Consider the following 13,662-nt stretch of genomic DNA (forward strand, 5'->3'; position numbering starts at 1 on the left):
TCTGTTTGATCTACCCTGTTCTTGAGACTTTCCACTGTATTTTGTAGTTCCTTGAATTGATTCTTCATTTCCAGGAGTTTGGTTACACTTTTCTTCATTGTGTCTATTTCTTTTTCCATATCCTGGAGGCTTTTTGTGGTTTCTTTGTGTTGGTTATTGAGTTGTTGTTGCAGCTGGGTGAGTGTTCTCATGATCCACATACGAAATTCCTCTTCTGTCATATTGGTTGCCTGATTTTGGTTGGTGTCCATTTCTAGGGTGCTGGTGCTCCTCTTTGGGGGTGTGGTTTCCGTTTGGTTCTTCATATTTCCTGAGTTCTTTCGCTGATTTCTTCCCATGTCGATCAGTTGTTGTTTCTTTCCTTTAGGTTATTGTTTGGGTATTCACACACCTTGTTTAATTTCTCAGGCGTTAGGTGGTGTCTGTGGGTGAGATTGGACCACTCCCTGTATATTGAGTCAATGGGTGCCATGGAAAGGCTGTGCAAGATGCTCTCCCTGTCAGTAGGTGGCGTTTGCTTGGAGGAGCAGGCTATGCTGTTGATTTTGTGTCCTGTTGTCAGCTCTTGTTCTGGGCGGAGCTGGGTTGGGTAAGCCTGCCCTCCGGCCGTTAGCAGGGATCAAAGTTCTATTCTCTGCTTCCAGGAAAAGCTGTCAGGGCGGGGCTGGAATGGTTGCACTCAGACAGAAAGTCCAGGTGTGGGGGTGGGGCTGTCTGAGACCCGCAGTCTGGAGCAGGCCTCACTTCTTTCCACCCTCCCCAACTCCGCAGCTACTCCTGGGTCTCTGCCAGCAGGCCAGACCACAAGCCACCAGGCCTCCCCGGACTGTCATGCCGGCGGGGAGGTTCCCTGCACAGGAACGCCACCTGGTCTGGGTGCACAGCCTCCTCCTGGGAGGAGGGTTGCCCTCTAGAATGCTGATCTGCCCCTGGAGGCACACACACCTCAGTAGGCTGTTCATGTATAACCCTTCTGTGCCCCGGGCAATGCTAGCCCTCGGTGTAGGGGATCTGGTCTGCAGATCCGACCTCTGGGTCCCAGAGTTCAAACTGTATCCCCACCAGGGAGAGGAGTTCCGGTCCCAATTCACCCACAGGTAGCCCAAGCTGGGTCTATGTCTGTCAGCCTCTGAGTCGGCACCGTTCTCCTGGGAACACCGTGCCAGCAGCACCTGGGAGAGCTGGCGGGTAGGGAGCTCACAGTCTGATTTCCCCTGAGTCAGGTGTAGGGTCCCAAAAGTTAAGGTCCCGTTCTCTGGAGGTGCCTCTGGCTGTTTCCTGTATTATCTCTCTGGGCAGCCGCAGGTAGGGTCGGTGGAGGGGAGGAGGAGGCAATATGGTGCCTTCTGCGTGGCTTGGTCTGTGCTCACGGAGGTGCCCGGAGGAAGTTGGGAACCTGGTGCCACGTTTGCTACAGGCTCACCATTGGCTGGCGGGGCCGTCTCTGGTCTGGCGTCTGCAGGTCTCTCCACCCGCTGGGGAGCCCACCAGCAGTCCCAAATGCAGGGGAGGGGAAACAGCAAATCCACCTACCCTTCCCGCTGGTCTCCAGGCTGCTCCTGTGGTCTCAGCCTCCAGTTCTCCTCCGCAGCCTCCTCCCGTGGAGTCTCCCGAGGTCTCAGGTATCCCTCCTTCCGGCCCTCGTCCGCTGTATGCTCGTCTTCTTTCTTCTTTTTTCTAATTTCTGCTAGAATCTGTCTTTTCTGCAGAAACACTCTGTCTGGCGGTATTATTCGTCCGCCATCTTGCTCCGTCATCAGGAGGATCACTTTGAAGCCAGGAGTTCAAGACCATCCTGGGTAACATAGAGAGACCCCATTTCTACAAAAATAGAAAAATTAGCAGGACATAGTGGCACCTGTGTAGTCTCAACTGCTCAGGAGGCTAAGTCAGGAGGATCTCTTGAGCCCAGGAGTTTGAGTTTCCAGTGAGCTAGGATGATGCCACTGCACTCTAGCCTAGTCAAAAGAGTGAGACTCTGTTGCAAAAAAAGAAGAAGAAGAAGAAGAAGAAGAAGAAGAAAGAGAGAGAGAGAGAGAGAGAGAGAGAGAGAGAGAGAGAGAGAGAGAGAGAGAGAGAGATGTCCTGGGTGCAAAAAAGATCCTACCTTACCCTCTTCACAGCCCCTTAGTCTTTCAAGATCAGATATGTTCAAAGTTCTTCCTCATAGCATTTATACATTCATTTGTTCATTCATTCCTTCAGGCACTGCTTAGGCATCAGGGATATGGTGGTAAAAAAAAGTCAGACATGCTATCTAACCTGGTGAAGCTCATAGTTTAGTGGGGGAGGCAGAGGTGAATGAAATTGTAATCACAAATGGTGGTAAATCCTATCACAAAAAATAATAGAGTGACTGAGGGAGTTGTAGAGACGTGAAGTAGCCTGTAGGGGGAAGGTGGGTAAAAAGATCTGAGCTGAGATATAAGGCATGAGCTGGAGTTCCAGGGCCAATGGAAGAAATGAGGGCAGTAGGAAGGTGCAAGGTGAGGCAGGTCAGGTGACTATCAAGCAGTGAGAACTTGAAAGAAGTCTCCTAGTGGAGGTGGGGGAGGACATCCATTGGAGGAGCAGAGCGGTGACTACTGGAGCTGGAGTTCAGAGAGTGGGTGGGAGAGTGGGAGAAGGTGAGGTCAGAGAGATGAGGATACTAGGCAGATCAGGCAGGGCCTGCAGGCCATGAGGAGGACTTTGGACTTCATTCTAAGTGTGATGGGAAATCCTTGATGAGGATTAAGTAGGGAAGGGGCATGAAGAGATTTGTGTCTTTAAAAGATCCCTTAGGCTACTGGGAAAGAATGGCCTGTAACAGGACAGGAGAGGAAGCAAGGAGATCAAGTGAGAAGGCTAGAACAGTTTTCTAGGTGAGATGCAATGGTATTCTGCCCTAGGATAGTGACAATTGGGGTGGTGAGAAGTGGATGGATTTGTGAAATATTAATATATTAGAGATAACATTGCTGGGAACTGAAGATAGATGGGATATTGGAAGGGGTGAGGGAGAGAGGTGTGTCTAGGATGTCATGCCCAAATTTGCATCCCTATGACTTACTGGCACCCTCAACTGGTTCTAATCCTGCCTTGTAAGGTCACCCTTCTCTTCGGAAGGCAGAATAGTGAAGTGGCAAATCACCTTCATTCTAGGACCAGATTGTGTGGGTTCAAATCTCTGACTAGCTGTGTGACATTGAACAAGTTACTTCACCTCTTTATGCTTCACTTTCCACTATGTGTAAAATGTGGATATTAATTGTTTCTTGTGAGGGTTACATGAAAGACTACAAGTACAATATGTAGAGCAGTACCTGCACATAGAAAGAGCTCACAAATGTCAACTGCTATTATTTCATAGTCTTTGGAAAATTTAAAGATAATTTTCATCATCTTCCCCAATTTTTCTATCCCTCTCATTAAGCGGGGCTGTTCACAGAGCACAGAAAAGCCAAGCAGACCTGGTTTGCCCAGTAATGTTTCAGTTTATATTCCTGCACCCCTACCCTGCTTAGGAAGCACCAAGAGTTCCCTTGTATAACACAGTAAAGGTCAAAGCTACAGCTTGACCAATTGTTTCTGTTTAACCTTCCCAATCTTAACATCCCTCCTCTCCCAAGGCCTCTAATTCTGTGACTATGTACTGAGGCCCAGAGAAGTTAAGTAACTGGCCCAAAGTCTCAGAGCAAACAAGAAAGCAGCTGTACTATCACTGGAGTCTGCACAAGTCTTTTAGACTCCCAGGTCCTGGTGCTATCCATTCATACCTCCCCCTCATGGCTTGACCTCTTCCCTGTGGTACTCACCATCTTCATCAGGAGTGAGAAAGTTATAGGAAGCTGGTGGGTTCAAGGACTCCACGAACTTGAACTTCACCATTGACTCAGAGAGCAGCTCTAGCTCCTCAGGGAGAATGAGCAGACTGATGGCCTCAGGGAAGGTGCCGGAAGGCAGCAGCAAGATCAGCATGTTTGGAGGGCTGCCTTCTGTCGTAGGCCTGGAGATGTTGAGTAAACCCATCGTTGGGACTCCTGGTCCACTTGGTCCCAGGACTTTCCTGGTGCTCTAAGGCCCCAGTATCAGTTCACGCTGATGCCAAAGCCTTCTAGTGGGCAAGGTGGGAGTAAAGGGGGTGTGGATGGGTTCTCCAAGGACACAGGTGGTCATGGTACTGCTGGGACCTGTGGGACTTAAGACTGTGCTTGGGAATGTGATTAGGCTCTGAGGAGGTGGAGGCCTGGGTCTGGTAGATCTAGGGGGAAGTGGAATTTGGGGTATATGGGGCATTGGGATCCCAAGCTTGGAAAGTGATAAGCTTGTAGAAGTTTGGTGCGGTGGGGCACTAGGTTTAAGAGGTGATGGGATTTAAGGCTTCTTGGGTAACAGGATCCCAGGTCTGGGGTGTGGAAATTTGTTTGAAGTCTTGGGAGAAGGAAACCTAGGTCTGGTGTGTGGTGGGTGTTTGGGAATCTGAAGTGTGGAGCCTCCAGGTCTGGGCTGTGGCAGGCCTTTGGGTGACTGTGTTGCATGTACCCCAGGCTGGGGGTGTACTAAAGCACCAGGTTTGGAATGTAGTGGAGTAACATGTTTCATAGTACCAGCTTTGGGCTGGGCTGGGGTGCCAGGATTCAAAGGTGGGACTTGCATCTTGGAATTCATGGGTAATACGATACCAGAATTCTGGTGTGATGGAATGCTGGGCTTCAGAGGCAGTAGAACACCAGAATTTGAGGGCACAAGGACAGCAGATTTGGTCCTGAGAGTTGGCTGGGCCAAGATGCTAAAATCCTGTTGGGTTGGCAGTTTGGGCTTTGGGTGTGCTGGGGTCGGTAAGGTACTAGGGTTCTGGCCCGTTGGCTTCAACTCCTTGGAACTGTGCATCTTCTTGGTAGAGGCAGTAGTAGTAGAGGATAAGTAGAACTTTGGTTTCATAGGCCTTGATTCTGGGGAGATCTTGGGCACTAAGGTTGGCTGAGATGTGATTGTCCCTAGGCCATGTCTACTGCTAGGTGAGGGTGTGATGGTGCTTGGCCCAGCTGTGGTGAAGGTCTGTCTCCTGGCCTCCTCACTGTCCTCCTTGGGCTGCACCATGACCAGTGAAGTCAGAGGTGTGACAAAGTTGTATTCAAGGGACAGGTTGAGGACTTTGACAGCCAGCAGATGGTGAGTGGTGGTATCATGGGCTTGGAAGTGTGCCTCCAGAAGCTCTCCAATGGTGATGTAGGCCCAGAGGAGGCGGATAAAATGGGCCACATTGGGAGCTGGTTCTGCTGGGCAACCAAAGGCCTTCTGCCTGCGGTTGGTGGCCCCTTCGCTGTGGCATGCCACAAGAAGCTGATCCTTGGGGCCACGGGCTGCCAGGTGGATGCCTAGCTCTTGCTCACCTGGCTGCACCTGGCCTGCCACCACCAGCTCTGAGCCACCAAAGTAGTTGGGAAAAATAGCCCAAGGGGAAGCCCCAAGCAAGCCACCCAGGTAGTCCAGACGCACATCTGCCAGCAGAGGCATGGAGATCTCCTTGTAGAGTCCCTCCAGCTGTAGAGCTGCATCAGTGTCCTTGTATATGCGCGGGGCTATGCCCCAGTTCTCCAGGGACAGGCGACACAGCAGTGGGAAATGAGCATCATCCCAAAGGCCAAACTGAAAAGGGACACCCTGTGGCCTAGCGCTTGACAGACGTTGGAGAGGATCACACTGGGGGTCATCACACCAGCTGTGGGTTCCCCATCTGTCAGGAAGATGATAAGAGGGATCCTCCCCACATTGGGGCCCCTCCCAGGTTCCTGGTTGCTTTGGTTTAGCACTGAAGCAGCTGCCAGCACAGCTGCATTGATGTTGGTCCCTAATTGGGGAGAAGATTGTAAGAAAATCTTCTCTGGTCACTTTTACCCCCATTGCAGATACACTGGGCACCTTACCAAACTCTCAGGCTCAGTCACATCTTATTTTTACTCAGGCTGTGTCTGCTGCTTCCTCTTCCCAACTCTCCCACCGCCACTTGAGCTTCCTGAGATCTGACAGTTGAGCCCACATGTCCTTGGATTTTATCACTCCCTGTCTTAGACTGTTTTTGCCTGTTTCCTGGAGGGCTGTCTCATTCCCTAGTCAGACTGGCAGCCACCAACAAGAACCCCCACCTTCTTGTTACAAAGGGAGAAAGGCCTCAGTTGATTGGAGGTGGTGGGTGGGGGAGACTTCAGTAATTATCTGAGAGAGGATTGATCAAAAGCCAGAATCAGGGCAGTAGCTTAGGAAAATGCCTGGAAATAAATATCTAGATTATTGATGTTTTAAAAGTCTTAGCAAATTCTTCTGAATGTTTGTTTTAAAGAGGAGAAAACTCAGGCACAAAGAGAAATGTGTCCTAAAATACATGGAGAAGCAGCTCTGCTCCACAAGGAAAGGGAAATAGGATCTGTGAGAGATGAGGAGGATGGGGGGGATGAAGAGAGGGTTTCAGGAATTTCCCACATCACCACAGCCTGCTCATTTGCGTGGGTAGGTCTAATACTTACAACCTTCCATGTGACTCAAGTAGTCCTTGGCACTGTGAACACTCTGGTTGGTGGCCTGGATCAAACCCCCAGCTTTCCAGACACTAACTGTGTCAGAAAAGGAGATGATGTTGAAGTAGTCGTTGGCCTGCAGGCCACTGAGGATCACATTCATGGCCTTTTTAGTCTGTGGGATATGGATGAAATGAAGGGGATGGGACAAGGCTTGAAGTCCATGAGATAGAAAGGCACATGCTATGTAAGGTGCTAAGGTTTAAGTGGTGTATGGTTTTAAGACCTTCTGACTCCAGCATTCTGTGAATCTAGGATTCTCGGGTGAAAATGCTCTATGGGTTCTATAGTTCAAAGCCTAGAACTTCACTGTCCAATATGGTAGCTACTAGCCACATGTAGTTATTTAAAGTTAAATGTAAAATAGTTAAAATTGAAGAAAATTTTAAAAATTACTTCTTCATTTACAGTAGCCATATTTCAAGTGTTCAATAACCACACGTGGTTAGTGGCTAGTGTATTACACAGCACAGAATTTTAGAGCATTTCTATCATCAAGAAAGTTCTATTGAACCTCTCACAGTAGGTTCAAACTCTGTGTTTTCAGAGCTCTAGAGTCCATGCTTTTTTATGGTCCTGGACCCCATGACCCAGGATTCAATGATTCCAGGACCCTAAAGTTTAGGAGTTTTATGATTCCAGGTCTTTACAGCTGAATTTAAATGACTTTGCATCCTTTGATTCTGCTCTAATCTGCCCGTCTACCTCACCTCTGTTTCTTACAGGCTAGTCTTCTCACCAGCCCCTAGATAACCCAGATTTTAGTTCACCTCCATAACTTTGCTCTTGTTGTGCCCATGAGATAGCATACCCTTCAACTGCCCCTTTATTTATTCATATCTTCACTGTTATTTCAGTTGTTCCTTTTCTATAAAATTCTTCCTTGAGTTGCCTGCCCTGACCCATGCCTTTCTCACCTAGATATTTCCTGTCCCAGACAATTTGCTGACTGTCTTATGTGAAATATTTTTACCCTCCATCTAGATATTGAGCCCTCTAAGAGCAGGGCTAAGGATACTTCTTCTTGTCTCCCTTCTACATGACAATACTTAGCATAGGTATATGCACATAAGAGTTTAGGGAATAGAGTATCTAGTATAAGGTATCATTTATGGGCAACTTGCTATATTCTAGGCACTCTGCTAAACACTGTAGGTGCATCAGCTCATTTAATCTTCACAGCAACACAATGAAGAAGGTACTAATATTGTTCCCATTTTATAAGTGATGACACTGAGGCTCAGAGAGGTGGAGTGACTTGCTCAACGTCATACAGCTAGTCACTAATGGATCAGGGATTCAAATCCACATTTGGTACATGTTAAATCCAGTGATCCTAAGCATAATATTATACCTTAAATCCTTTTAATGAATATGGATTTCAGAGACCACAGGAAGGACAGTTGAGATCTACCTTCCTCTACACCTTAAACTAATAGGAAATGGCTTCAATGCTTCTAAGTGTATCATAGTCTTTCTTGCCTTAGGGAAAGCTCAGGGGCTAGGTCACATATCCTGGGACAGGGAGCTAATCGCACTTTTGTTTCCATTAAGAGGGCTGAGACTTAAGAGGATGGGCTTTCCTAAGAACAGTGACACAAAAGTGAGAGGCTAAGGGGGCATAGAAGTCAGAACCTCTTCTTAACCAGGAACAGATTATGTTTTTAGAAGTGTGTTGTTTAATCTCCAGTTATTTTGAGAGTTACTAGATATCATTGTATTATTGATTTCTAGTTTAATTCCACTTGGTCTGAAAGCATATGTTGTATAATTTGTATTCTTTTAAATTTTTTAAAATGTGTTTTATGCTCCATAATTTGGTCTATCTTGGTAAATGTTCCATATGAACTTGAGAAGAATGTGTATTCTGCTGTTGTTGAATAAAGTATTCTAGAAATGTCAATTAGATCCAGTCAATTAATGGTTCTGTTCAGTTCAACTATGTCCTTACTGATTTTTTGCCTGGATCTGTCAGTTACTGATAGAGAGATGGTAAAGTCTCTAGCTCTAATAGTGGATTCATCTATTTTGCCTCCCAGTTGTGTCAGTTTTTAACTTATATATTTTGGTACTCTGTTGCTACGTGCATACACGTTAAGGATTGCTACGTCCTCTTGGAGAACTGACTCCTTTATTATCATATAATGCACCTGTTTATAACTAATAATTCCCTTGCTCTGAAGTCTATTTTCTCTGAAATTAATATTGCTACCTCACCTTTCGATCTGTGTTAGCATGGTATATCTTGCTCTCTTTTTTTGTGAAGTCACACCACTACTTTTTTATTACAATAGATTTAGGGGCTGCACGTGTTTTTTGTTACATGGATGAATTATATTATATAATGCTTAAGTCAGGGCTATTAGTGTACCCATCACCAGAATAGTGTACATGGTACTCAATAGATAGATTTTTATGCTTCGGCTTTCGCTCATCCTCTCCACTTCTAATGTTAGCATGGTATATCTTTCTTTATATCCTTTACTTTTGATCTGGGTCTTTATATTTAGGGTGAGTTTCTTGTAAACAATACACAGTTGGATCTTGTTTTATTATCCATCCTGACTGACAGTTTCTGTCTTTTAATTAGTATATTTAAACCATTTATGTTTACAATGGTTACTGATATACTTGCATTAATATTTACCATATTGGAAAATGTTTTTTATTCATTTTTCTTATTCTTTAGTCTTATTTTTTTGTCTTCCACTCTTAATTGGGAATTTTACATAATCCCATTGTTTCTCATCACTTAGCATATTTATTTACTTAAAAACTATTAGTGGTTGCCCTAAAATTTGCAATATACATTTACAACTAATCCAAGCCCATGTTCGAATAACACTATACAGCTTTATGTATAGTACAAGTATGTTGAAACAGACTATTCCCAATTGTTCACTCTAATCTCTTAACATATAACTGTCATTAATTTCACATATTCATAAACTAGATTCACTGAAAACGTCATTGCTATTATTATTTAGAATGAAATATTATCTGTTAATTCAGTTAATAAGAGAAATAAAATATATTATTTTACCTTCATTTATTCCTTCTCTAATATTCTTTCTTTCATTAGAAAGTGAAAGGGTGCGGTGGCTCACTCCTGTAATCTTAGCACTCTGAGAGGCCAACGCAGGAGGATGGCTTGAGTTCAGGAGTTTGAGACCAGCCTGAGCAAGAGTGAGACCCTGTCTCTAGTCTCTACTAAAAATAGAAAAAAATTAGCTGGATGTGGTGGCACACACACACACCTGTAGTCCCAGATACTTGGGAGGCTGAGGAAGGAGGATCTCATGAGCCCAGGAGTTTGAGGTTGTTATGAGCTAGGCTGATGCCACGGCACTCTAGCCCAGGCAACAGAGTGGGACTCTGTCGCAAAAAAATAAATAAATAAAAATTACTAGTAGTAGGAGCAGTAGTAGTAGATTCAAACATCTGAGGTATACCATTTTCCTTTTCTGAAGAAATTCTTTTACCATTTCTTGATAAGCAAGTCTAATGGTGAAAATTCCTTTAATTTTTATTTGTCTCAGAAAGTCTTTATTTATCTTTCACTTGGGAAAGATAATTTTCATGTGTACGTCTAGGCTGGTGGATTTTTTTCCCTTCAACACTTGAAATATTTCACTCCAATCTCTTCTTGCTCCCATGGTTTATAAAGAGAAGTTTAGGGACCTGCCCTTCTAACTAAGCAGGAGAGCTCCTAGCAAAGAACAGGTGTCCTGCAAACCTACTATCCCTGTGTTGAGAAAAGAGATTTCAGATGAGAAGAAACCAGCAAAAGAACCCTGGCAATATGAAAAATCAAAACAAGGTCTAAAACAATACCATGCTTGTGGGTCAGCAGAATCAACATTGTTAAAATGTCTATACTGCCCAAAGTTATCTACAGAGTCGATACAATCCCTATTAAAATACCAACATCATTTTTCACAGATATAGAAAAAATAATTGTATGCTTCGTATGGAACCAGAGAAGACCCTGTAAAGCAAAAGCAATCCTAGGCAATAAAAACAAAATGGGAGGTATCAATTTACTAGACTTCAAACTATATTACAAGGCTACAGTAATTAAAACATGTTGGTACTACTGGCACAAGAACAGGGACATTGACCAGTGGAACAGAACAAAGAACCTGAATATAAAACCATCCTCATATAGCCATATAATCTTTGACAAAGCAGACAAAAACATACACTGGGGAAAAATCAAAACAGATCAGCACCCCCAAGGTATCACAATAGAGCCACAGTAGCAAACCCAAACTACAAGGAAATTGTTGAAATGACAGAAATGGAGTTCATAATATGGATGGCAAATAAGATAAATGGAATTGAAGAGAAGGTTGAAAACCAACAAAAAGAAGTCAAAAAAATATTTCAGGAAATTAATGAAAAAGTCACAAAAGAGTTAGACAACATAAGGAAGGATATAATAGAACTCAAAGAAATGAAAGAGTCATTTAGAGAATTTCAGAACACAGACAGAAAACATGAGCAACAGACTAAGGAGAAGAAAGAATCTTAGAGCTTGAAAACAAGGCTCTTGAGCTAACGCAGTCATTTAAAAAGACAGAGAAGAAAACAAAAAGGTGGAACAATCACTCAGAGAGATATGGGACTACGTGAAGCAAACTAACATATGAATTATAGGTATCCTCAAGGGAGAAGAAGGAGAGCTAAATGCATGGAAATTTTATTTCAGGGAATTATTGAGGAGAACTTCCCTAGTACCACCAGAGATACAGACCTCCAGATACAAGATGACCATTGAACTCCAGGAAGAATCATAGCAAAGAGGACATTTCCAAGACACACAGTAATTAACCTGGCCAAAGTCAAAATGAAGGAGAAAATTCTACAAGCAGCTAGATGTAAGCAACAACTTACCTACAAAGGGAAACGCATCAGGATAACAGCAGAGTTCTCAGTGGAAACCCTATAAACCAGAAAGGAGTAGGGCCCCATCTTCAGGCTTCTTAAAGAGAACAACTTTAAGCCTAGAATTTTGTATCATTCAAAACTAAGTTTCACAGTTGATGGAGAAATTAAGTCTTTTCCAGACAAGCAAACACTGAAGGATTTTGGCATGACCAGACCTGTGCTGCAGGAAACACTTAGAACTACATTATACATGAATCAGCAGAATAGATACCCAAGAGTACAAAACCACTGAAAAAAGCTAAAGCTCACAAGACTTATAAAACAACAGCACAAAAAGGGAAATGAAGCAATAAGGTACTACTACCCAACCTGATGAACAGAACAGCATTCCACATTATCAATTCTCTCTCTTAACATTAACAGTTTGAATGCACCACTTAAAAGACATAGGCTGGCTGAATGGATGAAAAAACATAACCAAACTATCTGATGCCTTCAGGAGATACATCTAAACCACAAGGATGTACACAGGCTCAATGTGAAAAGATGGAGAAAAACATTCCACAGAAATGGAAACCAAAAGAGAGCAGATAGAGCCATTCTCATATGAGATAAAATTGACTTTAAATCCACAATAGTAAAGAAAGACAAAGATGGTCATTATATTAATATGACGGTAAAGGGAGAAATTCAACAAGAAGACATAGCAATCCTAAATATTTATGGACCTAACACAGGAGTACCCAGATTCATAAAGCAAACCCTACTAGATCTAAGCAAAGAGATAAACAGCAGCATCATATTATAATTGCTGGGGACTTTGACACTCCACTGAGAGAGCTGTACAGATAAGCAGAAAATTAAAAAAGAAAACTTGACTTAAACAGGACTCTAGAACAAATGGACCTAACAGATATTTACAGAACATTTTATCCCCAAACTACTGAATATACATTCTTCTCAGCACATGGAACATTCTCCAAGACTGATCATATTTTATGTCACAAAACATGTTTCAACAAATTAAAAAAAAAAATAGAAATCATGCAATGTATCTTCTCGGACCACAGTAGAATAAGATAAGAAATCAACTCCAAGAAAAACACTCAATTCTGTACAAAGTCATGGAAATAAAACAACCTATTGCTGAATGATTATTGTGTCAATAATGAAATTAAATGGAAATCAAAAGATTCCATGAGCTGAATGACAAAGTGTACATAAGTATCAAAAATCTATGAGATTCAGCAAAAGCAGTCTTATGGGGGAAATACATAGCCTTAAATGCCTACCTCAAAAAGACAGAAATATCACAAATTAACAATCTAATGACATTTCTCAAGGGACTAGAAAAGGAATAGCAAACCAAACCAAAGCAAACAGAATAAAAGAAATAACTAAGGTCAGAGCAGAACTAAATGAAATTGAAAACAACAACAACAAAAACAATACAAAAGGTCAATGAAACAAAAAGTTGGTTCTTCGACAAGATAAAAAAATTGATAGACCTCTTCCTAGATTAACCAGGAATAGAAGAGAAAGGATCCAAGTAAGCTCATTCACAAATGAAAAAAGGAGATAATACAACTGATACCACAGAAATACAAAATATCATCTATGAATACTATGAAAATCTTCATGCACATAAACTCAAAAACATAGAGAAAATGGACAAAGTCCTGGAAACACATAATCTCCCAAGACCCAATTGGGAAGAAATAGAACTCCTGAACAGAACAATAATGAGCAGTGAGATTGAAGCAGTAATAAAAAGTCTTCAAAAAAACAAACAAAAAAACCCTGGACCAAATGGATTCATAGCTGAATTTTACCAGACCTAAAAAGAAAATTTAGTGCCCACACTGCAGAAATGTTATCCCATAACATTGAGAAGAAGGAATTCCTCTACATCTCATTCTATGAAGCCAGTATCACCATGAGACCAAAGCCAGGAGAGGACACAACAACAACAACAAAAGAAAACTACATACCAATATCTCTCATGAATATAGATGCAAAAATCCTCAGTAAAATACTATAAAACTGAATTCAACAGCACATCAAAAAAATAATCCACCATGATCAAGTGGGCTTCATCCCAGGGATACAAGAATGGTCCAACATACATAAATCAGTAAATGTGATTCACCACATATACAGAAGCAAAAACAAAGACCATATGATCATCTCAATAAATACAGAAAAACATTCAAAA

At 42.8% G+C, this 13,662-nt stretch overlaps 1 protein-coding gene across 1 annotated transcript; it reads right to left on the reverse strand.

Moving 5' to 3' along the window:
• Window positions 1-3,765: 3,765 nt before the first annotated feature.
• Window positions 3,766-6,974, reverse strand: ITIH6 (inter-alpha-trypsin inhibitor heavy chain family member 6). The gene is given in 4 exon segments (XM_075999155.1): window positions 3,766-5,621; window positions 5,624-5,833; window positions 6,507-6,672; window positions 6,954-6,974. Coding segments are annotated over 4 exon segments (2,253 nt in total).
• Window positions 6,975-13,662: the final 6,688 nt, after the last annotated feature.

The sequence above is a fragment of the Microcebus murinus genome, chromosome X (genome assembly GCF_040939455.1).
Source record: "Microcebus murinus isolate Inina chromosome X, M.murinus_Inina_mat1.0, whole genome shotgun sequence".
Taxonomy (NCBI): domain Eukaryota; kingdom Metazoa; phylum Chordata; class Mammalia; order Primates; family Cheirogaleidae; genus Microcebus; species Microcebus murinus.